General features: G+C 39.6%; 6 protein-coding genes across 9 annotated transcripts; 3 read left to right on the forward strand and 3 right to left on the reverse strand.

Moving 5' to 3' along the window:
* The first annotated feature begins 120 nt into the window (after nucleotides 1-120).
* LOC18024568 (receptor for activated C kinase 1C) lies at nucleotides 121-1,695 on the forward strand. Its single transcript, XM_006406586.2, has 2 exons — nucleotides 121-1,090; nucleotides 1,389-1,695. Exons 1-2 carry the CDS (start codon nucleotides 209-211, stop codon nucleotides 1,488-1,490), a joined length of 984 nt encoding a protein of 327 aa, XP_006406649.1. The 5' UTR covers nucleotides 121-208; the 3' UTR covers nucleotides 1,491-1,695.
* Nucleotides 1,696-2,076: 381 nt separating this feature from the next.
* On the forward strand, nucleotides 2,077-7,048 carry LOC18024569 (pentatricopeptide repeat-containing protein At3g18110, chloroplastic). The gene is made up of 4 exons (XM_006406587.2): nucleotides 2,077-5,639; nucleotides 5,823-6,023; nucleotides 6,149-6,239; nucleotides 6,392-7,048. Exons 1-4 carry the CDS (start codon nucleotides 2,077-2,079, stop codon nucleotides 6,902-6,904), a joined length of 4,368 nt encoding a protein of 1,455 aa, XP_006406650.1. The 3' UTR covers nucleotides 6,905-7,048.
* Nucleotides 7,049-7,149: 101 nt separating this feature from the next.
* Nucleotides 7,150-11,649, reverse strand: LOC18024570 (myb-like protein L). 4 transcript variants are annotated; one of them, XM_024159559.1, is made up of 10 exons: nucleotides 11,056-11,649; nucleotides 10,065-10,579; nucleotides 9,757-9,956; nucleotides 9,439-9,600; nucleotides 8,987-9,301; nucleotides 8,167-8,679; nucleotides 7,998-8,081; nucleotides 7,829-7,912; nucleotides 7,660-7,743; nucleotides 7,150-7,574 (listed from the first exon to the last, which is right to left on the reverse strand). In XM_024159559.1, the coding sequence occupies exons 1-10, from the start codon at nucleotides 11,504-11,506 to the stop codon at nucleotides 7,250-7,252; spliced, it is 2,733 nt and encodes a 910-aa protein (XP_024015327.1). In that variant the 5' UTR covers nucleotides 11,507-11,649; the 3' UTR covers nucleotides 7,150-7,249. The 4 variants fall into 4 exon arrangements, with proteins under 4 accessions (XP_024015327.1, XP_024015326.1, XP_024015328.1 ...); XM_024159558.1 differs by having other exon boundaries at nucleotides 11,032-11,649; XM_024159560.1 differs by lacking the exon at nucleotides 7,998-8,081 and having other exon boundaries at nucleotides 11,032-11,649.
* Nucleotides 11,650-11,806: 157 nt separating this feature from the next.
* Nucleotides 11,807-17,463, reverse strand: LOC18024571 (DNA-directed RNA polymerases IV and V subunit 2). The gene is made up of 8 exons (XM_006406590.2): nucleotides 17,294-17,463; nucleotides 16,645-17,053; nucleotides 16,319-16,552; nucleotides 15,171-16,051; nucleotides 14,482-14,773; nucleotides 13,451-14,344; nucleotides 13,056-13,360; nucleotides 11,807-12,585 (listed from the first exon to the last, which is right to left on the reverse strand). Exons 2-8 carry the CDS (start codon nucleotides 17,041-17,043, stop codon nucleotides 12,081-12,083), a joined length of 3,510 nt encoding a protein of 1,169 aa, XP_006406653.1. The 5' UTR covers nucleotides 17,044-17,053; nucleotides 17,294-17,463; the 3' UTR covers nucleotides 11,807-12,080.
* An 884-nt stretch (nucleotides 17,464-18,347) lies between these two features.
* On the reverse strand, nucleotides 18,348-21,278 carry LOC18024572 (beta-glucosidase 44). Its single transcript, XM_006406591.2, has 12 exons — nucleotides 21,009-21,278; nucleotides 20,870-20,928; nucleotides 20,670-20,745; nucleotides 20,517-20,588; nucleotides 20,359-20,446; nucleotides 20,018-20,270; nucleotides 19,796-19,911; nucleotides 19,442-19,662; nucleotides 19,324-19,355; nucleotides 19,128-19,230; nucleotides 18,836-19,016; nucleotides 18,348-18,718 (listed from the first exon to the last, which is right to left on the reverse strand). Exons 1-12 carry the CDS (start codon nucleotides 21,247-21,249, stop codon nucleotides 18,622-18,624), a joined length of 1,539 nt encoding a protein of 512 aa, XP_006406654.1. The 5' UTR covers nucleotides 21,250-21,278; the 3' UTR covers nucleotides 18,348-18,621.
* A 1,055-nt stretch (nucleotides 21,279-22,333) lies between these two features.
* LOC18024573 (nucleolin 1) lies at nucleotides 22,334-23,985 on the forward strand. The gene is made up of 7 exons (XM_006406593.2): nucleotides 22,334-22,424; nucleotides 22,560-22,600; nucleotides 22,684-22,824; nucleotides 22,930-23,097; nucleotides 23,186-23,359; nucleotides 23,458-23,615; nucleotides 23,696-23,985. The coding sequence occupies exons 1-7, from the start codon at nucleotides 22,404-22,406 to the stop codon at nucleotides 23,770-23,772; spliced, it is 780 nt and encodes a 259-aa protein (XP_006406656.1). The 5' UTR covers nucleotides 22,334-22,403; the 3' UTR covers nucleotides 23,773-23,985.
* Nucleotides 23,986-26,928: the final 2,943 nt, after the last annotated feature.

The raw sequence follows: 26,928 nt of genomic DNA on the forward strand, positions 1-26,928 counted from the left end.
CTTAAAGTTATACCGGACCCTGAAACATGGGCCCAAATAAGTATTCTCCTTGCAAAAACCACACCAAACCCTAGTCTCCTTATTTTTTGACCTAGAGTATAAATACCTACATTTGACACGCACTCCATTTCTCTCGCTCTGTTACGCCATTTTTGGATTAAGAAGAAGAAGAAGAAACCAGTAGAGTCTCTCCACCAAACCCTAAACCATGGCCGAGGGACTCGTATTGAAGGGCACCATGCGCGCCCACACCGACATGGTCACGGCCATCGCCACGCCGATCGACAATTCCGACATCATCGTGACGGCGTCGCGTGACAAATCCATCATCCTCTGGAAACTCACCAAGGACGAGAAATCCTACGGTTACGCGCAGCGAAGGCTCACTGGTCACTCCCATTTCGTGGAGGATGTCGTTCTCTCATCGGACGGTCAGTTCGCTCTCTCCGGAAGCTGGGACGGCGAGCTCCGTCTCTGGGATCTCGCCACCGGCGTCTCCACAAGAAGATTCGTGGGACACACGAAAGACGTGCTCTCCGTCGCTTTCTCTGTTGATAACCGTCAGATCGTATCTGCGTCTCGTGACCGTACGATCAAGCTGTGGAACACTCTTGGTGAGTGCAAGTACACGATCTCCGAGCAAGGTGATGGTCACAAGGAGTGGATTAGCTGTGTTAGGTTTAGTCCCAACACGCTTGTGCCCACCATTGTCTCTGCTTCGTGGGATCACACCGTGAAAGTGTGGAACCTCCAGAACTGCAAGCTGAAGAACTCTCTCGCCGGACATTCCGGTTACCTCAACACGGTGGCCGTCTCGCCCGATGGTTCGCTGTGCGCGAGTGGTGGGAAAGACGGTGTGATCTTGTTGTGGGATTTGGCAGAAGGAAAGAAGCTGTACTCGCTTGAGGCTGGCTCGATTATCCACTCGCTTTGCTTTAGCCCGAACAGGTACTGGCTGTGTGCTGCAACAGAGAACAGTATCAAGATCTGGGATCTTGAGAGCAAGAGTGTTGTTGAGGACTTGAAGGTTGACCTCAAGGCTGAGGCTGAGAAGTCTGATGGTGGTGTCGGAACTGGTAACCAGAAGAAGGTATGTCGTTTTTTCATACGATTCTTGGGAGTTTTTTCTACTAGTAATTGGTTCTATGTTCATACAAAATGACATTGATCAATATAGAGAATGCACGTGGATCATTTCTACTTAGTCTATCTTTGGTTTTGAAAAAAAGATTAAATTTTTGGTTAGAAATACTATGTTCCAAGGAATCCGATAAATCTCCCATTGGGTTGGAGACCAGAGTGTAGTTATTTAGTTAAACTCGTGACTTTGATTCTTGAGATTGATGATGGTTTTCTAACGGTCAAAATTGTGTAATTGAAAAATGCAGGTGAACTACTGTACGAGCTTGAACTGGAGTGCAGATGGAAGCACGTTGTTCAGTGGTTACACAGATGGAGTTGTCAGGGTCTGGGGTATTGGTCGTTACTAGAGAGACACAAGAAGAAGAAGAAAACGTTGAGTGTTACCAAAATCTCCAGAGAAGCTAGCTGTTTTTATTTTCTCCAATTTTTCTAGACTGGATCTTTTTCAATTTACTCTTATGTATTAGTCCCTCCGAAACCTCTGCAATTTTTGTTTAATTCCATAAAGATCCCAAAAAAAGAAAAAATCCCCAAGTCAAGAAAGTTTATCCATCCTCATCTCTGCACTTTCTTCATTAATTAGTCTTAAAACAACGTTTACCCATCCACTTATTATCATCACTATGTCAAAGCTCACGTCTTTTGTTGCAATTACACACATTCGTGATCTTGGAATTGGTTTTTAAAGGTTCAATCTTGACGGGATATGTCTGTAACTTTGGTCTCCACTCTCCATACTTCATTCAATATCAATGTCGCCATAAAACGGCAAGGTGTTTTTGTTCATTTATAATTTAGACAGCTTGGAGTTTTACGTCAAAAGCTAAAAATATCAGGGACCTTATGAATATCATCATCACTCTTCCTCGCTCGCTCGGCTAATTTATAACGGCATATATCCTGCAACAGATTTATGAAGCTCGAGAGATATTAATGGCGGTTTCTGCAGGGGCTTTAGCTTTTGCTTCTCCTCTCTCTTCCTCCCCTGCTTTATCCGTCCGCGCCGCCCTTAATTCTACCTCCGTGACGCTTTCTGAGATTAAAGATGAACAAGCAGGGACCAGCAGCAGCAGTTCTGCCCAGAAATTCAGCTACAGTCGAGCCTCTCCTGCAGTTCGGTGGCCACATTTGAATCTCCGTGAAACATATGATTCCAGAGGCTCAACACCATCTCGCCCTGTTTCTCCTCCGGCTTCACCAACCGATGTCGCGGAGGATTCCGGGGAATTCGTCGATTCTGTTAGCTCCAGCGAGCAGCAAAAGGCGAACGAGGAAGCCGCCGTGGCGAGTCGGAGAAGGAGGGTGAAGAAGATGAATAAGGTTGCTCTGATAAGGGCCAAGGATTGGAGGGAGAGAGTGAAATTCCTGACGGATAAGATTCTAGGACTGAAACCTAATCAGTTCGTGGCGGATATTCTCGATGCTCGGCTTGTTCAGATGACCCCCACGGATTACTGCTTCGTCGTGAAATCGGTTGGTCAGGAGAGCTGGCAACGAGCTCTCGAGGTTTTCGAGTGGCTCAATCTCCGTCACTGGCAGTCACCCAATGCCCGGATGGTTGCAGCCATACTCGGCGTTTTGGGTCGGTGGAATCAGGAATCGCTCGCGGCGGAGATTTTCACTAGGGCTGAGCCAGCCGTCGGAGACACGGTTCAAGTGTACAACGCGATGATGGGCGTTTATTCCCGTAGCGGCAAGTTCTCAAAGGCACAAGAGCTGCTCGATGCAATGCGTCAAAGAGGGTGTGTTCCTGACCTGATAAGTTTCAATACTCTTATCAACGCTAGGCTTAAGTCTGGTGGGTTGACTCCGAATCTGGCTGTTGAGCTCTTAGATATGGTGAGGAATTCGGGTCTTAGGCCTGATGCCATCACTTACAACACTCTTCTTAGTGCCTGTTCGCGGGATTCAAACTTGGAAGGGGCGGTGAAGGTTTTTGAGGACATGGAAGCTCATCGATGTCAGCCTGACTTGTGGACTTACAATGCCATGATTTCCGTATATGGAAGATGCGGGCTTGCTGCGAAAGCCGAGAGTCTCTTCACGGAGTTGGAGCTTAAAGGATATTTCCCTGATGCGGTCACATACAACTCTTTGCTCTATGCTTTTGCCAGAGAAAGAAATACGGAGAAGGTGAAGGAAGTGTACCAGGAAATACAGAAAATGGGGTTTGGGAAAGACGAGATGACTTACAACACCATCATTCACATGTATGGAAAGCAGGGCCAACTTGATCTTGCGCTACAGCTTTATAAAGACATGAAAGGTTTGTCGGGTAGAAACCCTGATGCTATTACTTACACAGTTTTGATCGATTCACTTGGAAAAGCAAACAGAACCGCGGAAGCTGCAGCTCTAATGTCTGAGATGCTTGATGTTGGGATCAAACCAACTCTGCAGACCTACAGTGCTCTCATCTGCGGTTATGCCAAGGCTGGGAAGCGAGAGGAGGCCGAAGATACTTTCAGTTGCATGTTACGCTCAGGGACTAAACCTGATAGTTTGGCGTATTCTGTAATGTTGGATATATTTCTAAGAGGAAATGAAACCAGAAAGGCGTGGGCTTTATATCGTGATATGATTTCTGATGGTCATACACCGTCTCTCAGTCTGTATGAGTTGATGATACTTGGTTTTATGAAGGAAAACAGGTCAGAAGACATTCAGAAAACCATCAGAGATATGGAAGAATTGTGTGGCATGAATCCACTAGAGATTTCCTCTGTTCTTGTTAAGGGCGAGTGCTTTGATCTTGCTGCTAGACAGTTGAAAGTGGCTATAACAAATGGCTATGAACTGCAAAACGATACTCTTTTGTCTATATTGGGTTCCTACAGTTCATCAGGCAGGCATTCAGAAGCATGCGAGTTACTTGAATTTTTGAAAGAACACGCCAGTGGATCTAGGCGGCTAATAAATGAAGCACTAATTGTTCTACATTGCAAGGTTAACAATATAATTTCCGCTCTAGAAGAATATTTCTCTGATACATGTGTTCATGGATGGAGTTCTGGCAGTTCCACCATGTATGAGTCTTTATTACACTGTTGTGTAGCGAATGAACATTACGCTGAAGCTTCTCAAGTTTTCTCTGACCTGAGACTATCTGGCTGCGAAGCTTCAGAAAGTGTTTGTAAAAGCATGGTTACTGTGTATTGTAAGCTTGGCTTTCCAGAGACAGCTCATCATGTGGTTGATCAGGCTGAGACAAAAGGCTTTCACTTTGCTTGTTCGCCTATGTATACTGATATCATTGAAGCTTATGGAAAACAAAAGCTGTGGCAAAAATCAGAGAGTGTTGTTGGCAACTTAAGACAAAGTGGACGAACACCTAATCTAAAGACATGGAACAGTTTGATGTCGGCTTATGCTGAGTGTGGCTGTTATGAGCGGGCAAGGGCTATATTTAACACTATGATGAGGGATGGTCCGTCTCCAACTGTAGAATCCATCAATATTCTGTTGCATGCTTTGTGTGTTGATGGGAGGCTTGAGGAGCTATACGTTGTTGTTGAAGAATTGCAAGATATGGGATTTAAGATTAGTAAAAGCTCCATTCTTTTAATGCTTGACGCATTTGCTCGAGCAGGAAATATTTTTGAGGTAAAGAAGATATATAATAGCATGAAGGCTGCTGGTTACTTGCCCACGATTCGCCTTTATAGGATGATGATTGAGCTTTTGTGCAAAGGGAAACGAGTCAGAGATGCTGAAGTTATGGTTTCTGAAATGGAAGAAGCTAGCTTCAAGGTTGAGCTCGCTATATGGAATTCCATGCTGAAGATGTATACGGCTATTGAGGATTACAAGAAGACAGTTCAAGTGTACCAGAGGATAAAAGAAAGTGGACTGGAACCAGATGAGACCACTTACAATACTCTGATTATAATGTATTGTAGAGACAGACGACCAGAAGAAGGGTACTTGCTTATGCAACATATGAGAAATATTGGTTTGGACCCAAAACTGGACACATACAAGAGTTTGATCTCTGCTTTTGGTAAGCAAAAATGCATTAAACAAGCTGAACAACTGTTTGAAGAGCTTCTCTCCAAAGGATATAAACTAGACCGGTCATTTTACCACACGATGATGAAAATATCCCGGGATTCTGGAAACGACTCTAAGGCGGAGAAGTTGCTGCAAATGATGAAGAATGCGGGAATAGAACCAACACTTGCTACAATGCATCTGCTCATGGTTTCATATAGTTCTTCAGGAAAGCCCCAAGAAGCTGAAAAGGTTCTTAGTAACCTGAAAGAAACAGACGTGGAACTAACAACTCTGCCTTATAGTTCAGTTATTAATGCTTACCTTCGTAGCAAAGATTATAACAGTGGAATAGAAAGGCTCTTGGAAATGAAGAGAGAGGGCATGGAGCCAGACCACAGGATATGGACTTGCTTTGTTAGGGCGGCGAGTTTCGCCAAGGAAAAAAATGAAGTCATGTTGCTGCTGAAAGCTCTCCAAGATATAGGTTTTGATCTGCCTATCAGGTATGCATTCCGATTTTCCCATTTTGAATTCCCTAAAAAAAGTTCACGGTTTTTAATTAAATACTACTAAGATCATATAAATCTGATACAAGGACTTACTCTTAACTGAACCTAGAAATAATAAATATCGTCACATGTTACTAATTCTTATGTTTTTTCTCCCTGGTTTTAATGACCTACCAGGCTTTTGGCTGGAAGACCTGAGTTGCTAGTTTCAGAGGTAGATGGGTGGTTCGAGAAACTGAAACCCATAGAGGACAATGCTGCTCTCAATTTTGCTAATGCTCTTTTGAATCTTCTATGGGCGTTTGAACTCAGAGCTACTGCATCATGGGTATTCCAACTGGCAATCAAAAGGGGTATCTTCAGTCTTGACGTGTTCAGGTCAGTCCTGTTTTACGTATGTCGTCTGTTTTGGAGAGCTCGCGCCTGTTTTAGCCAACACTTGTTTCGTGCAAGCGATTAGATGTTTAGCTGTCACATTTTTGTGAATGATTTTGATTTATTAGGGTGGCGGACAAGGACTGGGGTGCTGATTTTAGAAGATTGTCAGGAGGTGCAGCGCTTGTTGCCCTTACTCTATGGCTTGACCACATGCAGGCAATTCCTCTCTTTCTTCTCTCTCGATATTTCTGCATCTTTGCATCTTTCCACAGATCCCTGCATAACTGAAGAATTTTTTTGACAATCATCATTTTCATATTCACCAATGTAATTTTCATTCTCTGGCTACGATTCTTCTCCCGTTTCAGGATGCATCACTTGAAGGGTACCCAGAATCTCCAAAGTCAGTAGTCTTAATAACAGGGACCGCGGAATACAACGGTATATCCCTGGACAAAACGCTAAAGGCGTGTCTTTGGGAGATGGGATCTCCTTTTCTTCCCTGCAAGACGAGAACCGGACTCCTAGTGGCAAAAGCTCACTCTCTCAGGATGTGGTTGAAGGACTCACCGTTCTGCTTTGACTTGGAACTGAAAGACTCAATGTCTTTACCGGAATCAAGCTCGATGGAGCTAATCGATGGGTGTTTCATAAGACGCGGCCTTGTTCCTGCGTTCAACCACATCAAAGAGAGGCTTGGTGGGTTTGTATCACCAAAGAAGTTTTCGAGACTGGCTCTGCTACCCGATGAGATGAGAGAACGAGTGATAAATACGGATATAGAGGGACATAGACAGAAGTTAGAGAAGTTGAAGAAGAAGAATAAAGGAAATGAGACGAACGGTGTTAACACTCGAAGAAAATTCATTAGAAGTAAGTAATGCCATGATTGTGCTCACTTGCTCATTGAGTGATTATTGTATACAGTTTTTGATTTTCTTTTTGTGGATACGTGATCAGAAAAAGTGTTTTCATGTGTATATCACTAGTAAGGATTAATAAATTACAAAAGAGTTAACGTTCAATAACTTTTAATTTAGCTAAAGAAATGTGCATTTACTCTTTCCAGCTTGAAATTTCTAGCAATTTCTTTGTTGTTAGAATCACGGAAAACTATTATTTTTCTAAAAACCTGTTTGGATTAGACGTATTTATACATACAAAATTTACAAGAGCAACAGAAAAAAAAAAAACCTAATTTGGTACATCTTGTTTCTCGGTAGGAACTAGTACACTCTTCTCCTAGGCTTAAGTTTCTTGATACCAACTTTGACTTGAGAGCAGTTAATGGTCACAGTGCTGCTGCTCGATGTTGCTGCAACATTTCTTCGACTTCGTCTTCGTTTCTCCTTTACATTCTCTTGGTTCTCGTTACACCGTTCCAAAAACCTAACACCTCCATTGTTTTCATCATTTTCACAGACAGAGTCACTCTCTTGTCTACATACATCTCCTGAGCGTCCCTCCAAGCCTTTTCTCCTCCTCTTTGGTTGTCTTTCTGTAGGAGCGCAAGATGCTTCGCTCTCGCATTCTACATCTGATTTCTTCCGTCTGCATCAACAAAAGGGAGAATTTAGATCCACAAAAGCAGTGTGTGAATATGTGACTGTGTGTGAGGAATGTTGTATTAACTTACTTTGCTTTGCATTTCTTCTTCTGGGAAACAATTTCAGGTTCTGGCTCAAGAGTTATCTCGCAGTCTACATCTGATTTCTTCCGTCTGCATCAACAAAAGGGAGAATTTAGATCCACAAAAGCAGTGTGTGAATGTGTGACTGTGTGTGAGGAATGTTCGATTAACTTACCTTGCTTTGCATTTCTTCTTCTCGGAAACAATTTCAGGTTCTGGCTCAAGAGTTACCCCGCATTCTACATCTGATTTCTTCCGTCTACATCAACAAAAGGGAGAGTTTAGATCCACAAAAGCAATGTGTGAATATGTGACTGTGTGTGAGGAATGTTCGATTAACTTACCTTGCTTTGCATTTCTTCTTCTGGGAAACAATTTCAGGTTCTGGCTCAAGAGTTATCTCGCATTCTACATCTGATTTCTTCCGTCTGCATCAACAAAAGGGAGAATTTAGATCCACAAAACCAGTGAGTGAATATGTGACTGTGTGTGAGGAATGTTCGATTAATTTACCTTGCTTTGCATTTCTTCTTCTGGGAAACAATTTCAGGTTCTGACTCAAGAGATATCTCCGGTAGTGCCAAAAAATCGCCTGCGAGAAGGGCAGGACGCTCTGATTCCCGATCAACAAAATTACCTACAATAGCTTCTCTTCGTGACCTAGTAGCTTCTTGTATAACAGCCGCTTGATGAGGATATAAGCTCTTCCATCTCCTCCGGCACTGACTGTCAGTACGACGAGACAGACGTGAAGCGACCTTGGACCAGCTACTATATCCATGTTCTGTGATTGCTTCTCTCAACTTTGCATCCTCTTCCTTGGTCCACCTATCACGATTTACTTTGGGATCTAAAGAATTTACCCATCTCTCTCGACACTGAACCTGGGTTCGTCCAGGAACAAACTGAGCAATTTTATGCCAGTTTTTAGCTCCAAAGAGTGTCACAGCTACTTTCACACGTTTATCTTCCTCTGAGCTCCATCTCCCTTTCTTTTCTATGGTAGGGTGAAGCGACCATTTCCATCTGAAAGTGTAGCGAAGAAGAGAATAAGATCAACCATTCAATTAGGTACATGAATTCATACAGAAACGAGCATCATATAGAATGAAAGGACAATAACATGTAACATGGACTTCTAATTTCCCAAAGAAACTAGCTCTTGCGACCACTAACAGGACTCAAATAAGTTAGATTCATATCATTTGGCGGATGGAGGGAAAGGGGAAGAGTCTACCACTTCGATTTCCTCTGCTGACAAAACTGTCAGCAAACTGCGAAATCTGAGATCTAATTCATTAAAGAATGGGTGGATGTAGAAGATAAAACTGACCTGTTAGCGCACTGCTTTCCAGCTCTTCCTTCTAATGCATCTGCAACAGATTGCCAATCGTTTTCACCAAACAAGCCTACTGCAGCGCGGAGTTGTTTATCTTCCTCTGGAGTCCATTCTCTTCTCAATATGTCTGCATTCAAGCTTCTCTGATATTTAGCCAAACATTCGAATGGGGTCCTATTCATCCCAAGTGATACCGCAATGTCAAGCCAGTCTGTACAACAATTTTTCTGGATAATTAAGAGTAGGTTATTTTCCTCTTCTGCAGTCCAGGGACTGTGGTTAATCAATGGATCTTCCGAGCTCATCCACCTACAATGAGGCACAAATTACAAAAACCTAATGAATTATCAAATAAGAGAAGATAGGTGTACGAAATGTGCATCCATTTATGTTTAAAAAAGCTTATTTATCTTAGCAGTCAGACATAAACTAGAGGAGGAACTTACCGAGCTTCACATTCCGCAGCAGAACGGTCCTTGATATATATCGAGGCCAACTGATCCCAATTAACTTTAGGAAGAAACTGCCTGATCATTTCTGGTGTGATCTCAAGATTTTTGATTGATTCGTTAATGGTATATATATCCTGTGTAGATCCTTCCGAGTCACTGTTAAGAAAATGCGGTCAGTCAATTCTTTTCGGAAACTATCAAAGAAGAAACTTTAACTATAATTCTGCATCTTAATAGATGGTAAGTAGCAAGTTTAAGGGTACTAGGCACCAGAATATGATACCATTTTAAAAGAGGAAGACCAAGTAGTACCTTGACCGTTCAATAGCTTCATTAAGCAGTGTTTCTTGAAATTGTTGTTTCAGACCTTTTGCAAGATATTCGTTCTCCTCAGTAGTCCAATTTCTGCGATCCACTGAAACTGGATATTTCTCTATTGCCATCCTATAATTTGCAACGCAAGGGTTTTCCAGTGGACCCAACGTCAAAGGAGATGTCTTCTTATCATTACCCTACAAGAGAAACACAGAATTAAAGAAGATAGCGGAAAACAGCAGAAGCAGTTTTTTTTCAGGTACTATAAAACAGAAGAGGCAGGAAAATTAGATCAAAGTGGTTACCTCGGAGCTATCTCGTGGCCCAGATTTTCGTGTTGAGATTAATTCAACTCGAGGATCTTTCCTCTGAGAAAGTGCCTGTTTAGTTATTCTCTTGCAAGAAGCTTGAAAATCTTGTACTATCTTAACATTTCTCTTGTGTTTCTCGTTCTGCTCGATCTTTACCTCAATCTCGGTTAGTTTCCTTCGAAGAAATTTCTGATATGACCTGTTCCTCCGGATTGCATCAACAAAGGCTTGTGCAGATTCAGGGAAACTTGAACTCGCAGCTGGCAGAAGAGATGATTGGCATGTCTCCAGCTGGTCAAAAGGCTCAATGGCAGTGTTTTCATGAAATTCAACAGAATTCCCAGCTTGTACTCCTTCTGAATCTGGCACTGTGACAACTGATTTGTCGTGATTTGGAAAGCTTTCACAAGTATTAGATCTACTCAATATTTCTCTTGAAGGTTCATTGTCCGAGGCATGTACCTGCTTTTTCTTCCCGGGAGAATCATTCATCAAATTTACCTCCGGATCTGTAGAAAAATAGAAAGAAATTACCACTAAAGCATAAAAATATCTTACAAAGACGAGACATGCAGCAGTGCATTCAAAAAGACAAGCAAACCCAAATTCTTGCATCATGAAATCCATCATAAATCCATTCTGCGGACAAGAATCAATAATGTCTTTCACGTCCTATCAACAATCAAACATAAGAAGAGAGAGCTTCTACCTTATTCTATCAGAAACAGTACAATAGGCATAAAGGAAGAGTTAACAAGAAAATCACAAACTGAGTGGAGCTTCTATGCAGAGACTTATAACTAGCTTTAATTTCTGAAATCGAAGAGAATCGATTACTCTAAAACTATCTTAATCACCTGAAGCAGAGTCATAGAACGAACATTTCAAAGGTGATAACACACACAGAAACAATATATAACGAATCAGAAGCTAACCCAGATAAAAGAGAACAAGTATTTACTTTTTCTGTCACCATTGAGCTCACCGGAATTTTCAAAAGCAGAGAATCGCCTACGAATAGCGCAGAGGGTCTCAAACGAATCATCTTCGTCGTCGTCGGATAAACCCATCGGCGGAACGCTTGCATCCATCGACAATGCTAATTGCCTCTTAATGCTCCGAAGCATCTCGAGGTCGTCTTCACTCTCCGAATCCGAGGGCACTGATAAACCCATGAGAGGACCATCTCCCAATCCCGTCGACGAGGCTAATTGGCTCTTTATGCTCCCAAGCATCTCGAAATCGTCTTCGTTCTCGGAATCAGACGGTATCTCTCCGCCGCCGCCTCCATCCGCTCCAACAGAACCGGATTTCTCAACAACTTCATCGGAATTGGCCTCGGAGACCATACAGGCGCGTCTTAAGTCTTCGAGATCTTCACCAATGTCGTCTTCTTCTTCATCGTCATCAGCCTCATGCACGCTTTCGCGACTCATCGCGTTAGAGGAAGAAAGAAAAACGTCTATAGAAGGCGAAAATCGATCGAATTCGAAACTGAACAGAAGAATGCAAGAAACACGGCTGCAGAAGAAGGGTTTATGGCACCTTGCGCTTGTTGGAGAGGAAGAAATCCGGAAGAAGAAGGTTAACAAAAATTAAGGTTCATTTATTTGGTCTGAAGAATTTATCATGGCGGCATCAGAAATAAAACGGGTCGAATCGGATCGAGCCGGGTCGGATCTAACGGATTTAGTAATTCGGTCGGATCAGCGATAAATGATAAAATAAAATACCAATCACAGAAACCCGGAACATTATAAGCCCGTAAGAGTTGAGACCGATTAAAACATCAACGGTTAAGAGTCAAAGCTCACAAAAGAAGCAATTCAAAGCAGGACTGGTTAGTTTCGTTCAGTTTGGTTTATAAGGCTGCTTCGGTTCAGGTAACCCTTACCGAAACAACCAAACCAAAACAAATCCGAACATGAACCTGAACCGAATCAAATACACATGGTCCAAAGGCACTAAGCCATATTGTTTGATGATGATATAAACATAAAAGGAGGGAAATCAGCAGAGTCTGGTGTCGAAGTTGAGAGTGACGCCCATGCTGAAGAGCTCCTGATACAGAAGCTTAGCTCCATAAGGCACATAAACCTTAACCACATGGTCTGGAGATTTGCAGAGTCTACAGTAAGGTCCTCTGACCTTCCCTCCACCACCTTCCGCTGGCCTCTCGATCACATTGGCAACGTTTTGACATGTCCTGCAGATATGCATCTGCGAGGAATCACTTAGAGTGAAGAGACGCTCGTGCAAATTAGCTGAAGCACCGTGAGCAATTAGGCAGTCTCGCTCCATCTCTCCAAACTTGATTCCGCCAAACCGCTTTCTGTCTGCAACTGGCTGGCGCGTGAGAGGGTGAACTGGTCCGGTGTTCCTGAATTTGACTTTGTCCTCTGACATGTGGACAAGTCGCTGGTAGAAAGTTGGCCCCATGAAGATGAGTGAACGCATCATCTCTCCTGACCTTCCGTTGTAGACCCTTTCGTTTCCCCATCTTGAAAAGCCAGCCCTGACACAAATATTTGCAATCGGTAATGATTGAGTCAAGAATCAACAAAAATCTGAAAAAAAAAACGTTCAATGAATCATTGCACAATCACAAGGCAAATGACTCATAGCCTCAAGCCTCTTAACTATTATTCTGGCTCATGGCTTCTGAGCCAATTTTTGTGTATTCGCTAGAAGTTTTTCAGGGCACAGGAAAAAAGACAAACATTGAACTCCTTAAATTCGAGTCTTTCAGAGATAGTGCACATTCATAAAAGTCATGCTACATTTTAGTACTCCCAGGAAACAAAACCAATATTCACTATGAGATGTTTCAATCTTATAAGGTGCTTCCTAAGAAGCAAATGCCGATCAGTTATATAGCATACCAACTGACCTCTACTGATTGTAGCATCAAGCCCTGTACTGTTTCAATCTATTACGATATTATGTATACACAGCTAAAACCAACTGAAAGTGTGAAGAAAGCACCTGTGAAGCTGGTCGGTGATTTCACTGACACTGGGAGTGGAGAAAGGAGTTGCATGACGTATTAATTTGGTGTATGCCTCAGAGCTGCCTTTCTTTTGCATAGGACAAGCTATTCCTTTGGAGAGAGCAGCCTCCAAGAGTTGGCCCGGTGTTTGCCTTGAAGGGAAAGCGTGCGGGTTTATCACAATATCAGGAACTATGCCTTGCATCGTGAAAGGAAAATTCTCCTGTTCCTCTAGGTAGCCTAAAACACCCTTCTGCCCATGCATACTGGAAAATTTATCTCCAAGACATGGAGAACGAACCTGCAACGACAGATCAATGGAACATTAGATTAACTCAAAGGGATGCGTTATCTAAAGTCAGCTCTCACTTCAGTATGATCTGGAACTTACCTGTCTCAAAGAAACCGTAGCAAAATTCTTCCCATCGTCATTAGATGATAATACCACTTTTTGCACAATGCCTCTCTCAGTGTGCTTGAGTTTTACACTGTGATCATCCCCAGACTCGGTACATCTGCCAATGACAATATCGCCACTTTGCATATTAGCACCAAGAAAAGGGAACCCGTCATCATCAAGGCTGTCTACTCTTCCTTTTTTACTGTGTGTCTTTCCAAACTGAACCAGCTCATCCAGCTTCTTCCTCTTCTCCGAGTCCTTACTGTCAACATCTGCTTTGTAGCTCCTGATCTGTTCCGAACGGAACATACCGCGTTCCAGTGAAGCCTTGTTCATGACAATGGAATCCTCTTGATTGTACCCAAGGTGAACATTCACAGCAACTATAGCGTTCTGGCCATTAAACAGCACTTCTTTTTGTAAACATTCAGACGCCAGTGTCTTGAAAAGTGGCTTCTGGGGATAGAACAGCTGCTGGGAAAGCGTATCACAGCGGGTGTCAGGGTTCGTTGATGAGAACCCAATAGCTTGTTGGCAATGCTTCTGGGACTGGTAGAGAACTCTCCTACCATGATCATGATTAGCAAATGGGACAATTGCACAGCTCACACCCAACAGGAAGGACAGGTCCAATTCGCAATGTGTGTAACTCTTAGGTTCCTTCAGAAGCTGTTTGACTCCCCATGCTGTGTTACAGTCTTCTTCTTCCTCAATCCCGATCAGCTCAAGAATCCCTTGGTCAAGAAGATGCTCGAAGGCATACTGTGCAGGTTTATCTTGTTTCAACTTGTGGAGATTTTCCACAACCAAGAGAGGTCGGAGTAGTCTACCAGCGTCAGTGAAAATCCTCACCTCACTGTCATCTTGATCTCGCTTGATTTCCATCTGCAGAAAAAAATTGATACGTATTATAATGACATAAGGTGACATAGACACATTTGTGAAGCAGAAAAATCCAAGGTAGATACCAAGCAGCGGAAGTTTATCGAAATAACACAGGCATTTGTTGAAACAGTAGATACCTGGCGAGGTAATTCACTTTGACGCCGCCTGGCTTTTAACTCCGCAACAAAAGATTCAGAATCTGAACATAATCCAACCCAGTCTCCATTGAGAAGAACTTTTTGTTTCCCACACAGTGGTGTACTGGTATCGTCAACCAGCTCTTCCATTCCACAAGCAAAGAGTTTCTCCACCACAGGCTCCAAAATTTGAGTGCTAACAAGTCCAAGGAGAGACATGTTCTTTACAAGACCACAATTTTCACCATCTGGAGTTGACAAAAAGCATACTCTGCCCCAGTGAGAGGGATGCCTGTCCAACATTACAAACAATGCAGCCATAGTTCAGTTCCTTTAAGCCATACATGCAACGTAAAGTTCCCAACACGATTCAATATTCTACTTACTCACATTCAAATGTAACAAAAATGGATAATATCGATGTAAACATCAGGAAAAATTCACCAGGAAAAGAAACAAGAAAGACAGTATCATCTATACAAAATCAGTATGAATGGATTATTCACAGATGGGACTCTGCAGGAAACAGTGGTCACCAATCACCATCATAAACCAAATAAAATAAGAATACGAATATCTGATCAAACAGACTGAAGACATAAAACTGAGCAAATGCAGACCATACAGCATAAGGTTTAGTACGTGGAATATTTTAAAATAAAAACAAGGGACGTGGAAATGTTACTTACGGGTATCTAGCATCTCCAACCTTGCCGGTATACAGGACTTGCTGCCGCGTTCTCCTCAGATCAATCAGAGTCTGCAATGGGTTGGCCCGGCCAAGATTAGCGACAACTCCTGAAACCCTTTCCATCTTCCTGAAAGGATGAGACCATGCTCCGGTGGAGAAGGCTCTACTAAGCCCATTTGTGATAATGGAAGCATCCAGATAATGCTCAATAGGCTTCAAATCGCCACCACCCGTGAGGTGTCTCTGCATGGCCTTGGTCATTGTTCTTCTAGCATGTGCAAGATGCACCCTTAACTCCCTCTCCAACAATTCTCCAGCTAGCTCAATCCTCTTGTTTCTGAAGCTGTCTCGATTCTCGCATTTTCTTTTCCCAGCATATGCGTCCAAAAGGCACTTCACCATATATCCCAGGAATCGTGCCTTCTGCTTCAAGCTCTTGAGGCCTGGAAACAAATAGAGACTCAGGCAGTCATCCACACTTTCGCCAGGTGGGAATTTTGTGCTTCTTATCTGCTCTTCAACATATCCTAGAGCATTGATCCCATGGCGAAAAGCTTCACAAACTGCATCAGCTTCTTGGATGGAAGCTATGAGACTGTTGGTAATGCTTGCATCATCACCTTCAAAAGCGATCAGATCAATGGCCTCTTTGTCTGACCTAACACCCAGCGCAAAGAACAGGACCCATACTGGGATCTCAGTCGAGAGGAAATAGACAGTGAGTATTTTCTCCCTTCTCTTATAGTCTTCTGCTTTTGGATCCTCAGACAGACGAACAATGAATCTTTGTCTTTTCATTTCGGACCTGTAAGAGACTGTCCATGGTGAATTAGAAATCCAAAGTCTCTTTGTGCACATCTGTTCTTGAGCAATAAAAACCTGCAAAACACATTTATTCATGTTACGAACTTGAATAACAGCTTGGCGGTGTTTATTCCAGTATATATGCATTAGAAAGAACAAAAAGAAAAACAGTTTCCAATGTCATTAGTTGAAAACATTTCAGGCAAATAAGTGTGATGCATACGTAGAACATCATGTGAAGAACGCATAATCCAACCACAAGCTATAAACTAAAAAGGTTGAAAATAGAAATTCCAAGACAGTTAATATGCAAAAACAAAATGTCAAACGGGTGTAACTCACCTTCTCAGCACCCTTTATGACAAAATATCCACCCTGATCAAAAGCACAATCCCCCTTTTTGTTGTTTTCCCCATTCTTTCCTTTCTCCACTGTGTTGCAAAGGAGAGATTTCACCATCACGGGTATCCTGCCTATTGGAATACCCTCCGTTCTCTTATGTAAAATCTGCTTCTCGACATATTCATCTTGTCCCGTCTTGAACTTGTCTCTTTTAACAACTTTTTTTATGAACACCTAGTCAGTTTATGTAGTGAAGAGGCAGTTAGACAACAAACTAACCCGCAATAAGAATAAGATAAGGACAAAGGGTTTGTTAGTTTCCTTACCTCAACTTCGACATTTACACTCATCCGAGCCGAGTATGTCATGTTCTGAAGCCTGGCATGCCATGGGAGAAACTCAAGCTCCTTGTCATCTGAGAAGAACGAGGGCTTCTCTATGCTGACTTCTCCGAACTTCACAGTTGCGTATCTCCACTCGTCGTCCTTGTTCTTTGTCGGATCAAAAGACGGCTCAACGACCATCTCACCGAAGGATTCAAACACGTTCTGAAGCCCGTGCTGAATGAAGAAGTTGTAGGAGTTGAGCTGATGACTTATAAGCCCATACTCTTCAAAGAACGACGTCGCGGCTTTTTTGCAGAAACTCTGGAGAAAAGGTTCTCCTAGATCAGACAGATCGATCTCCCCAGCAGCCTCAATCTCTTCAATGTCCATTTCGGTCATACCTCAAACACTGTAAGAAACGGAGACAAAACCCACAAAACGAACACAGAGAAATTATTAAAGAATCGCTAAAATCATGAGCTACGCAAATGCATGTATCGATCCATGAAGCAATCAAACTTATTCACCAGAACCGAAACATTCTCCACAACACGAGACCGTAAAATAGACTACTAGAGCATAAAGTCTGGAACTTTCAACGCTTACAAAAAAAGCAGAATCAAAGCGTGATATCGAAAATGGTCCGTACCTAGACTGCGTTCAGTCGAAACGATGGAGGAAAACGGCGGTGGCGGTGGCGGTGGAGACTGGAGAGCAGAGTAAACGTCGCCGGGAATATCGAATGCTGAAGACGCGGAGTGTAAAAGAAAAACCCCTTTTTCCTCACTTTTTCAATGTTGAAGCGAAACAGTCGACGAGGAGTGAAGAAATAAGAGTGGCACGCTTTTGATTGTGTTTATGCGCTTTAATTGGTTCGATAAGAGGGGTATGAATGTCCATTTAACGAATGGTTTCCTTTACATTTTTCTCCAATTAACCAGATAAGATGAAATTAAGCTCCTCCATATTTTGATAAGAGAGACCATAATGCTAGATTTTCTTCCTTTTTTTAAAATAAAATTTTCGGTTAAAGGCATGAAAACCTTTGTTTGGGAACTTATGTTCTCAAATCTCAGTTCTAGAATCTCTGATCTATTTTATAAAGTTTTTTTGTTAAAATTGAGGAAATTATGAATTTGTGTTTGAGAACTTTTTTTTGAAAAATCTATGTTCCATTCATATATTTTGTTGGTTAAAAGCGCGGGAATTTTGAATATATAAACGTTATATATTTTCATTTGACGAACATCTTTATAATTTTTATTTAGGTTCGGCCCAAAGATTAGGCAAGTTAAACGATGGCTTAAAATTACCGTTTAAATTATATTTTTTATAGGCCATTAAATCAAAATTAAATTAATAAATTTAAGATTTTACTCTTTTCTCTTCATAAATTATAGGGCCACATTTTTTTTGTTTAGGACCACCATTTTTATTGGAATGAGGCTAGAATAAATACATATGTTTTTCAATTAACCAAATAAAGATGAAAATAAGCTCTCCATTATGTTATGTTCTCTACTTCTCTTTATATAAAAAAAAAAATTCGGGCGCAGGAATCTTGGTTTAGGATCTTATGTTTGATATTTCCGTCGAAAACCTCTCTTCCATTTAATAAAGTTTGTTGACTAAAAGCGTGGGAATTATGAACTTATGTTTGAGAACCTCTGTTCCATTTATACACAAAAAAAACTTGCTAAAAACGCGGGAATAATGACTACATAAACGTTATTGACGAATATTCTTACAACTATTATTTTCTAACACTTTCTGGTTAGCCAAATAATTTTGAAAGTTGCAAAGGTGCAAAATGCAAAGTATATTATTACTGCTTGAACTTTTTGTTTATTTGCATTGAAAAGTCAAAGAAGGAGAGAGTTGGCGGTACAAATTCACCCCTGAACGACCCTTAATTCTTCAACGACTAATTCCAAAACCTTAAAATCTAAAATGCATCCATGGACACATTTGAGAGAATCATTTGTTGTTTCGTTTCAGAAGTTGATTAAACCATAGAGCAGACATCTTGGGGTACCTCTTCAATGTATTGTAATCAACATAGACGATCCCGAACCTATATATACAATTGAACAGGAAAAATGCATTAGAGCAAATACTTGAAATTTTTTATAGGAAATATCAAATATCTGCATTGATTTAGTTAACTAACTTAATTAACTAACGTACGTACCTTGAAGTATATCCCGACAACCACTCGAAATTATCAAGCAATGACCACGCGAAATAGCCCTTCACATTGGCTCCATCATCAACGGCCTTCTTAAGTTGAGTTAAGTAATCTCTATAATACTTGATTCTCGTCGTGTCGTGTAGTCCTTGAGCTAGAGTAAAGTTTCCTGGATCATCCATACCTATAACATATATTCAAACATTTATAAAAAAAACTTAAACATCTCTACAAATCATTGGAATTATAATCAAATAAATAAAATTTTGATTAGAGATTCTCGTGTCTTTAATACCGTTTTCGGAGAGAATCATAGTTGGGTTGCCGTAATGTTCCTTCATGTACATCAAGGCCTTGTACATTCCCCATGGCACGTTGTATAACCAATACGAGTTTGCCTATATGGTAAATGGATTCATTTGATAATTTGAATTAATTAGAGAAGAAAAAATAACATCAAAAGTAATCACAAAAACTTATGTATTTCTCACTCTTGGACCGATTGGCTTCCCCAACTTAGAAACTGCAAGTGTATAAATGGAAAAGAAGGAATGTAAATGAAATGCAAAATCTAAAAGATCATTCATATCGAATGTTTCAAGAACTTACAGCCGAAAGTCACGTTCCAATCTTGTTGGTAACCCAAATCCTTAGGTATAGTGGAATTATGAGTATCAGACATGAAATAAGTTGTGTATTGGTTTATTCCCACGAAATCTATGGAACCTTTCACCATTTTCACTTCTTCCTCCGTGAATTTTGGAAGCCTCTCTTTCACGATTAATTGCATTGTCTTTGGATACTCTCCATATACTAGTGGGTGAATAAACCTTTGAAGATTATTATATACCAAGCAGCAAAACAAAGTATTATTCTTGTAAGCTCACAACAACAACAACAACAACAACAAACAAAAAAAAAAAGAAAACTTATGGTAGAACGTTTAAGAGTTTGAAAACTCACCATCCGATATGGAAGTCTCTTGCCCTTTGAGCTGCAAGATAATCTGCTTTACTCTTTTGTAGCGGCTCGTACCATACGAAATCTAGAAGAATCCCAATTCTTCCCTTTTGTTTTGCCTGAATATTTTCATGGAAAATGGTGTACTATAATTAGTTTCATTTAGATCTCATCATATCAAAACCAAAACAATTAAGAAAGCAAATTATAAGTTGTTGTTTATACTTGGTAATTTTTGCGGTATCTTTGAACTGCTGCTGCATGGGCCAAGATTAGGTGATGAGAAACAATGTATGGCTCTGTCGCTGAGTTTCCTTGTGTGCAATTTCCATATGTTTTAGAGCATCTCCCCGGCGCAAAAATACCGTTATCATAACCTAAAGCAGCTACTACGCGTGGCTCATTGAATGTCATCCAGTTCTTCACTCTATCTCCAAATGTCTTGAAACAAAACTCTGCGTAATTCGCAAAATCTTCCCTGCAAGTTTGCATCAATCCAAGTTTTGGTTGATTTGCAATTGAGACAGTAACAAGAAGTATATATATAATTGAAGTTTGGTGCTTACACAACTTGTCTACCAAGCAAGCCTTTATACTTCTTTTCCAAAGCCAATGGAAGATCGTAGTGGTACAGATTTGCATACGGTGTGATCCCTAAAACGCATTAAATTATATTCGTTATGTTTTATTTTGTAATCAAATCTTTTATTTATGATTTTTATACCTCTTTGGATCAAGTAATCGATCAATCTGTTGTAATAAGCAACTCCTTTCCAGTTGATTTTACCGGCTCCCTCTGCATTCATAAGCTTTAAAGTTATAAACTAATCTTCTTTCTTCTTTGCTTAACTTTATACAATTAATGTAGTTACTATACCAGGGAATATTCTGGACCATGAAATGGAAAATCTATAAGCATCGAAGTTTAGATTCTTCATCAAATCCACATCTTCCTGAAATGTGATTATCACGAACACATGTAAATCAAAATGTAAAACTTTCAACTTCTAGGAATCATATACGTAATCATTTCAATAATAAAATATCTTTAAATCTTTAAAATTAGTACTTTAGTACCTTGTAACGGTGATATTGATCCACTGTTATCTCAGCCGTGGCATTATTGGCGATAGTCCCTGTGTTGTTTTATTTATATTACTATTGATTATTAATCAATGATTAATCATGTAACCAAATTGTTTAAACCATAAATTACCAGGAATCTTGACGAAAGCGTCCCAAATGCTTGGCCCGCGACCGTCTTGATGAGTCTCGCCTTCGACCTGATAAGCTGACGTGGCGGTTCCGAACAAGAACCCCTTTGGGAAACTCTGTCTACTGAGACCGCCAGTGTCGAATTTGAATTTTTCTTCGGACGGCGAAGACTCGCCGGAGCTGAGAGAAGAGAGGAGGAGGAGAAGGAGGAGAGGCCACGGAGATGCGATGAGGTGTCTCATCTTGTGAGTGAGCTTTGGCTGTTTGGTTTGTAGAGGATTAAAATTGGCTGTCTTAAGGATATTTATAGCCTTTTATAAGCCATTGTATTTTGAAAATAATAATACACTTGGAAAATATATGAAAGGATGGAATCCAGTAACTATTCACCATTTGGATAAGAAGACTATGTAAATATATTGATTTTATTTTAAATATTTAATGATGTTCTTAACTTCTTATTGAATGTTGAATAGTTATATATGCATGTTGAGAATTATGAAGCGTGGGAATTAAAGCGTGGGAATTATGAACTAAAGTATATATATATATATATATATATATATGCATGTTTTTTTTTCCTGCTGAATTTTTTCTTTGATGATGTCGTTCACTCGCCGTTTGTGCTTCCAATAGTTTTCCGCAGATACAAACGTACGCATTTCAAAGAACGTCCATAGATTTTATAAAAAACATAAAAAAGAAAACCGAAAAAGAATAAAAAGAATTGAGGAATGAGGACGATGATGATAAGAGATATGAGTGTATTATGTGACAATTGTTTATTTAAGAAAATATTTTTAATAAAGAAAACTGTTTAATTTTTTACTATAATTCAGCTAAAATATATCAATGCACCTGTTAAGTTATTTAGTTTACTCCCTAATTAAATTTAGAATTTTGTCTTTATTACTTTAATATATATTGAAATATGCCTTTGCCCAAAAAAAAAAAAAAAATTGAAATATGCCCCCACTAGTAAAATGTTCTTTATTCAGATTCGCCCCTGTATGTGACAAATGTCTTTGCTGCTTAAATTTGTATTAGCGTTAAAAAAGCCAAACGGAGAAGAACAACAAAAATCTCCCAAGTTACACAGTTTCTTCAGGAATCAATTTCGACCTTTCAAATCTAACTCCATTCATGGTCCATACTCGATCAATCATGAACACATTGAGATCATAATTGGTCCCGTTTTTTTAAAAGCTCAGGCCCGAGCTCAGTATCTCGAAAATTTGGACAGTATGGGCTTCATTCAGGCCTAAGCTTATTTCAAGGCCCAAATGTTTGCTTTTAATGTATACCTCCACTAGTACCGTAATCCTCCACTTTCTTCCTGAATCCCTAAAACTGAAAAATATCTCGAAAACCTTGCTGCCGCTCTCTCAGATTCTCCATGGACGAAATCGCCATCAAAGTAAATCTTCTTCTCCTTATGGCTTCTTTCTTTGTGCTTCTTCTTACTCACCACTCTCTAATCTCTGTTTTTTGAACGAATATCTTTAAGTGGTAGAATTTCTGATTAGATTCTTGGGTACTACCTTTACCTTAGGGGCTGGAACCGAACGAAAGTATTTGGGATCTAAGAAGACGGTAAATTGATTTCTTTTGTGTTTGTTTTTGTTGTAATACAGATGTGTTGTTCTTGTGTTGATACAATATGTAAATTATTGCAGTTGCGATAAGATTTTAGTCGAGGGGTATGACACATCACTTCCTGTGAATTGTGTCAGAAACGCGCTGCGTGAACATTTCTCTTCATGTGGAGAGATCGTGTCTGTTAATATTCTTTATGATGTACACGGTACTCTCAACAGGTTTGTGGCTTGTTCCTTCCTCCAGTTTTTTTCTTTCTTTTTTTGTGACCTAGCTCAAGTTATATATATATGCTTTTAACTAAAAACTTGTGTGTTTTGTTACAGAAGTGGTATCCTATATATCCTGGGAGACGGTGCAGAAGAGAAGGCGCTGAAACTGAGTGGAAGTGAGATGTTAGGACGCAAACTAGTTGCTACTTCAGCAGCCCATAGGTTTCCTAAACCCACTCCTAAAATGGCTGCTAGGTTAGCCAATGCCGATCGAAAACTTAGGTAAAAATTGATGAGAGATTTGTATATATCTGTAAAGATGTGTGTTTTGTGTTTCTTGTGTTGATGTTATATTGCAACTTGTTTGCAGAAGCAAAATGATTCATGTTAGTGGATATGACACTTCGCTTCGTCCGGATGATATCAAGAGCGCGTTGATTAACCATTTCTCTTCATGTGGAGAGATCCTGGATTTTGTTTTATTCCGCGAAGAAGATACTCCAGTCAACGACCCCAAGTTTATGGCTCCAATTCCGTTCACCAAGTTTGTGGCTTCTTCCTCCAGTTTGTGAATTTTCTCCCTTAAATGCTAACTAAAGACTTGTTTTTTTTTTTTGTTGTTGTTGTTGTTGATTTTTACAGCAACGCCCTCCTATTTATTCTTGGAGAAGACGCAGAAGAGAAGGCCGTGCAACTTAATGGAAGTGACATGGGTGGACGCAAACTATTTGTTGCGCCTAGCTTCATACCCTCAAAAGAGAGTACCCCTTTCGAATGTCCTGTTGGCTATACTATCCCAGGTACATAAATTTTGTTCTTCATTCTTGATTCTTGGTAACAAAGTAAGGCTTTTTTTTCATTAGTTATTGGTTTATTTCAGCTCGGTTTGCCAACCCTAAGAAGAAGCAGAATAAAAAGAAGAAGACGGGCCTTAACAGGAAGAAGACTAGGAAGTAGACAGCTCTTCCTCTTCGAATAAGACGAAACTCTGTGTTTTTAACTAGTGATGCAAAGGCAACCTTTTTCTTTTATATATATATTACTTTGGTCTTTTTGTGTTAATGTATCGTCTGTAACCTCAATAATCATACTCTGCCTCCTAAGTATGATATGTGTTCCGGATGTTAAAACTAAGCTCAATTATCATTATCTGCTTTCTTTATTGCTCAAGTATCAGTTTTCAGTTTTAGTTCGATTAAATAGGTCGACATACATTTCTCAGAGTTAGTCTCAACTAGGATTAGCTGTGTTAGTCGAATCATTTTGTGATGAAGAAAAAGGTCGTTCCATCAATAAATGGCACAAAGGGACTGAGGATTTTACCAGTTGAGTCATGTCATAATCTTTCGAGAATTTTATCAGCTGTTATACATTATCACACTCACTAGAGTTATCATTTTTGGAATCTTAGAAAAAAACTCAACTTATTCTGCTTACAAAGCACAATCTAGAATCAAATAATGTAGTGTTCCAAACTGAACAAACTCACCCATCTTCTTCTTCCTCTGAGTCTTTAATGATTTGTCGTGATTTGGAAAGCTTTCACAAGTATTAGATCTACTCAATATTTCTCTTGAAGGTTCATTGTCCGACGCATGTACCTGCTTTTTCTTCCCGGGAGAATCATTCATCAAAATTACTTCCGGATCTGCAGAAAAAATCGAAAGAATTACCACTAAAGCATAAGTCACATCAAAAATCAAGCTTCTGCCAAGAAATTTTTATGTTTGAGCTGGAATCGTCCCCAACTCGTCCTGTCGTCCATTCCACAATCATAGAATTGTTTCACATTCTCCAAAATGTGAGTGCTAACAAGTCTAAGGAGAGACAAGTTCTTCTCTTTACAAGAGCACGATTTTCGCCACCTGGGGTTGACAAAAAGCATACTCTGCCCCAGCGAAAGGGATGCATGTTGTAGCCAACATTACAAATAATGCAATCTCATAGTTTCGGGTTTTTTTTTTTAAGCCATAAATGCAACATTAAGTTTCACAACACGGTTCAATTCTCTAACTGCTCACATTAGAAAGTAAGCAAAATGAATTTCTTAGTAGCAGTATCATCAAATCAGTATAAAATTATGGGTTAAACACAGATAGGCCTCTGCAGGAAGCAGTGGTCGGCATTATAACTCAATGAAATAAGTTAATACGAATAACTGATAAAACATACTAAAAGCATAGTTTTAGCACATGGGATATATTTCAAACAAACCAGAGGTGGAGGTGGAAATTTCACTTACGGATGTCTCCAACTTTGCCAGTATACGACTTGAAAGATAGTTCTGAAATGTATTGGGGTTGAAATCTTAATTAATAAGATAATATGGGATGCAAACAATTAATAAGATTAAATCAGGTGGTGGTGGATATTTCAAGTTTCAAAGAACGTCTTTTAGGGTTGAAATCTTATTTAATAAGATAAAATGGGATGCAAACAATTGATGTATCGGCGTGTTCTATACGAATTGTATGATTTTTTTTCTTGGTCTTAGAGGAACGGTTGAGAGTAATGATAATTATGCATTTTGCAGCATCTTATTTATTATTGTAAAGTCGATAGTTTCTGAAGATTCTTGTTTGATGTTACAACAGCAGGTTTCTACAACAAAAACATAAGAACAAAATAGGAGAGTATTGATACTCATGCATTTCAATTTTTATTTTTTTTTAGATGCATGACTGAGGATGATGATGAGAAAATGCAATATAAAAGGCAATTTTTATCTATAGTTTTTTTTTTTTTTTGGTTAAATGTTAATTTTTTTTTTTTTTTTTTTTGGTTAAATGTTAAATTTATCTATAGTTACAAGGATACACAGAAGAACAAATTTTGTTGCTGCTGAAATTTTTATTACCGTTGAAAAGGTGAAGTCAGTTACGCATATTCCCGCATCCCTCACACCCTAGAAGATTAATAGAGAAAAGTGATTAAAAAGCACCCCCTAGTTTTTTTTTCTTTGACAAATCAATTCAAAAGAATTTCATAATAATTCAGACTATCTTATAAGTTATAACAATTCTCAATCTATATATTCGGGTTTGGGTTGGTTTGGATATTAAAATCGCGATCCGAGTTTTAACTGAAAAAAATTCAAATTTGGATTTTTTCGGTTATATGGCAAGCCAAAACAACCAAATTACTCGACTACTTGAAAAAACTGAAAAATCTGAGGAAAAAACCCGAAAAATCTAAGGAAAAAGGAGAAAAGTACAAGAAAAAAACTGAAAAAATCTGAGAAAAAAATCCGAAAACTGATAATCTATAATCATATATATGAACATAAAATATTGGTTCGGTTTATTTAAATGTAACTTCGAGTATCGGTCATTATCCGAACTGATATGAAACCTGAAGTTACTAAGCCTTAATAACCATTCGAGTATATTGAATAAACAGAATCCAAACCAAATTTTTTGGGTCGATTTCAGTTAAATTGTTCAGATTAAGTTTTATGCCCGGCCATGTAAATAAAATCGAATCACATGACCCCATAATGATATGTATATTTGTTTTCCATTTGATTTTAAATAAAAATTGTAGAACATGGCCACCGCACGTCTGGGCCGGCCACGTGCCGTCCCACTTGCTATGCTTGTCGACACAACCCGAATCCACTAGATATACATTTCTTTTGAATACTATTAACTTTGAGAAAATTTTGAATACTAACTACAACTACTTTTTGAATATCAAACGGGAAGACATTTTGATTTTTGATTACCAAAGCTGTTGACGAGCTTTGTGTGTTTGCGCGTAAAACCCCGTAAATTAATTTGACACTTACTATTAAAGAGCTTTGTGGGGACATGTTTATTAAAGAGGAGATTTTAATGTAATAATTATAGAGATACAGTATAAAAAAAATAAAGAAGGTTTGGAAAGGGCGTAAAATCCGGCGAATTTATCTCCTCCACAATAGTAAAGTTGTTGTCGACCGAATCTTTAATACTAATAAATACTATAAAATATATGGCAGGCGTGTCAGATCCGGGGAAAATGCATTGCACCTCTTTCTTTATACGTTTAGAGCATCATTATTATCGGTGATACGGGTCTCTTTGATAATTTTTTAATATTAAATTAGATTAAAAAACTGTGATAAGAAACATT

The sequence above is a fragment of the Eutrema salsugineum genome, unplaced genomic scaffold (genome assembly GCF_000478725.1).
Source record: "Eutrema salsugineum unplaced genomic scaffold, Eutsalg1_0 scaffold_13, whole genome shotgun sequence".
Classification (NCBI taxonomy): domain Eukaryota; kingdom Viridiplantae; phylum Streptophyta; class Magnoliopsida; order Brassicales; family Brassicaceae; genus Eutrema; species Eutrema salsugineum.

Excerpts from the sequence above, each read along its gene's own strand:
- LOC18024568 (XM_006406586.2), top strand. The coding sequence starts at position 209 with ATGGCCGAGGGACTCGTATTGAAGGGCACCATGCGCGCCCACACCGAC. Across the intron at positions 1,091-1,388 it reads GAACTGGTAACCAGAAGAAG|GTGAACTACTGTACGAGCTT; the intron begins GTATGTCGTTTT and ends TGAAAAATGCAG.
- LOC18024569 (XM_006406587.2), top strand. The coding sequence starts at position 2,077 with ATGGCGGTTTCTGCAGGGGCTTTAGCTTTTGCTTCTCCTCTCTCTTCC. Across the intron at positions 5,640-5,822 it reads GGTTTTGATCTGCCTATCAG|GCTTTTGGCTGGAAGACCTG; the intron begins GTATGCATTCCG and ends ATGACCTACCAG. Across the intron at positions 6,240-6,391 it reads TATGGCTTGACCACATGCAG|GATGCATCACTTGAAGGGTA; the intron begins GCAATTCCTCTC and ends CTCCCGTTTCAG.
- LOC18024570 (XM_024159558.1), bottom strand. The coding sequence starts at position 11,506 with ATGAGTCGCGAAAGCGTGCATGAGGCTGATGACGATGAAGAAGAAGAC. Across the intron at positions 9,302-9,438 it reads GCTGCGGAATGTGAAGCTCG|GTGGATGAGCTCGGAAGATC; the intron begins GTAAGTTCCTCC and ends GCCTCATTGTAG. Across the intron at positions 7,575-7,659 it reads AAGAAGAAATGCAAAGCAAA|ACGGAAGAAATCAGATGTAG; the intron begins GTAAGTTAATAC and ends TTGTTGATGCAG.
- LOC18024571 (XM_006406590.2), bottom strand. The coding sequence starts at position 17,043 with ATGACCGAAATGGACATTGAAGAGATTGAGGCTGCTGGGGAGATCGAT. Across the intron at positions 16,052-16,318 it reads TCATAAAGGGTGCTGAGAAG|GTTTTTATTGCTCAAGAACA; the intron begins GTGAGTTACACC and ends TGTGTTTTGCAG. Across the intron at positions 14,774-15,170 it reads GTTGGAGATGCTAGATACCC|GCATCCCTCTCACTGGGGCA; the intron begins GTAAGTAACATT and ends AATGTTGGACAG.
- LOC18024572 (XM_006406591.2), bottom strand. The coding sequence starts at position 21,249 with ATGAGACACCTCATCGCATCTCCGTGGCCTCTCCTCCTTCTCCTCCTC. Across the intron at positions 19,912-20,017 it reads GATACCGCAAAAATTACCAA|GCAAAACAAAAGGGAAGAAT; the intron begins GTATAAACAACA and ends GAAAATATTCAG. Across the intron at positions 19,356-19,441 it reads TTGGAACGTGACTTTCGGCT|TTTCTAAGTTGGGGAAGCCA; the intron begins GTAAGTTCTTGA and ends ATACACTTGCAG.
- LOC18024573 (XM_006406593.2), top strand. The coding sequence starts at position 22,404 with ATGGACGAAATCGCCATCAAA. Across the intron at positions 22,825-22,929 it reads GTACACGGTACTCTCAACAG|AAGTGGTATCCTATATATCC; the intron begins GTTTGTGGCTTG and ends GTTTTGTTACAG. Across the intron at positions 23,360-23,457 it reads GCTCCAATTCCGTTCACCAA|CAACGCCCTCCTATTTATTC; the intron begins GTTTGTGGCTTC and ends TGATTTTTACAG.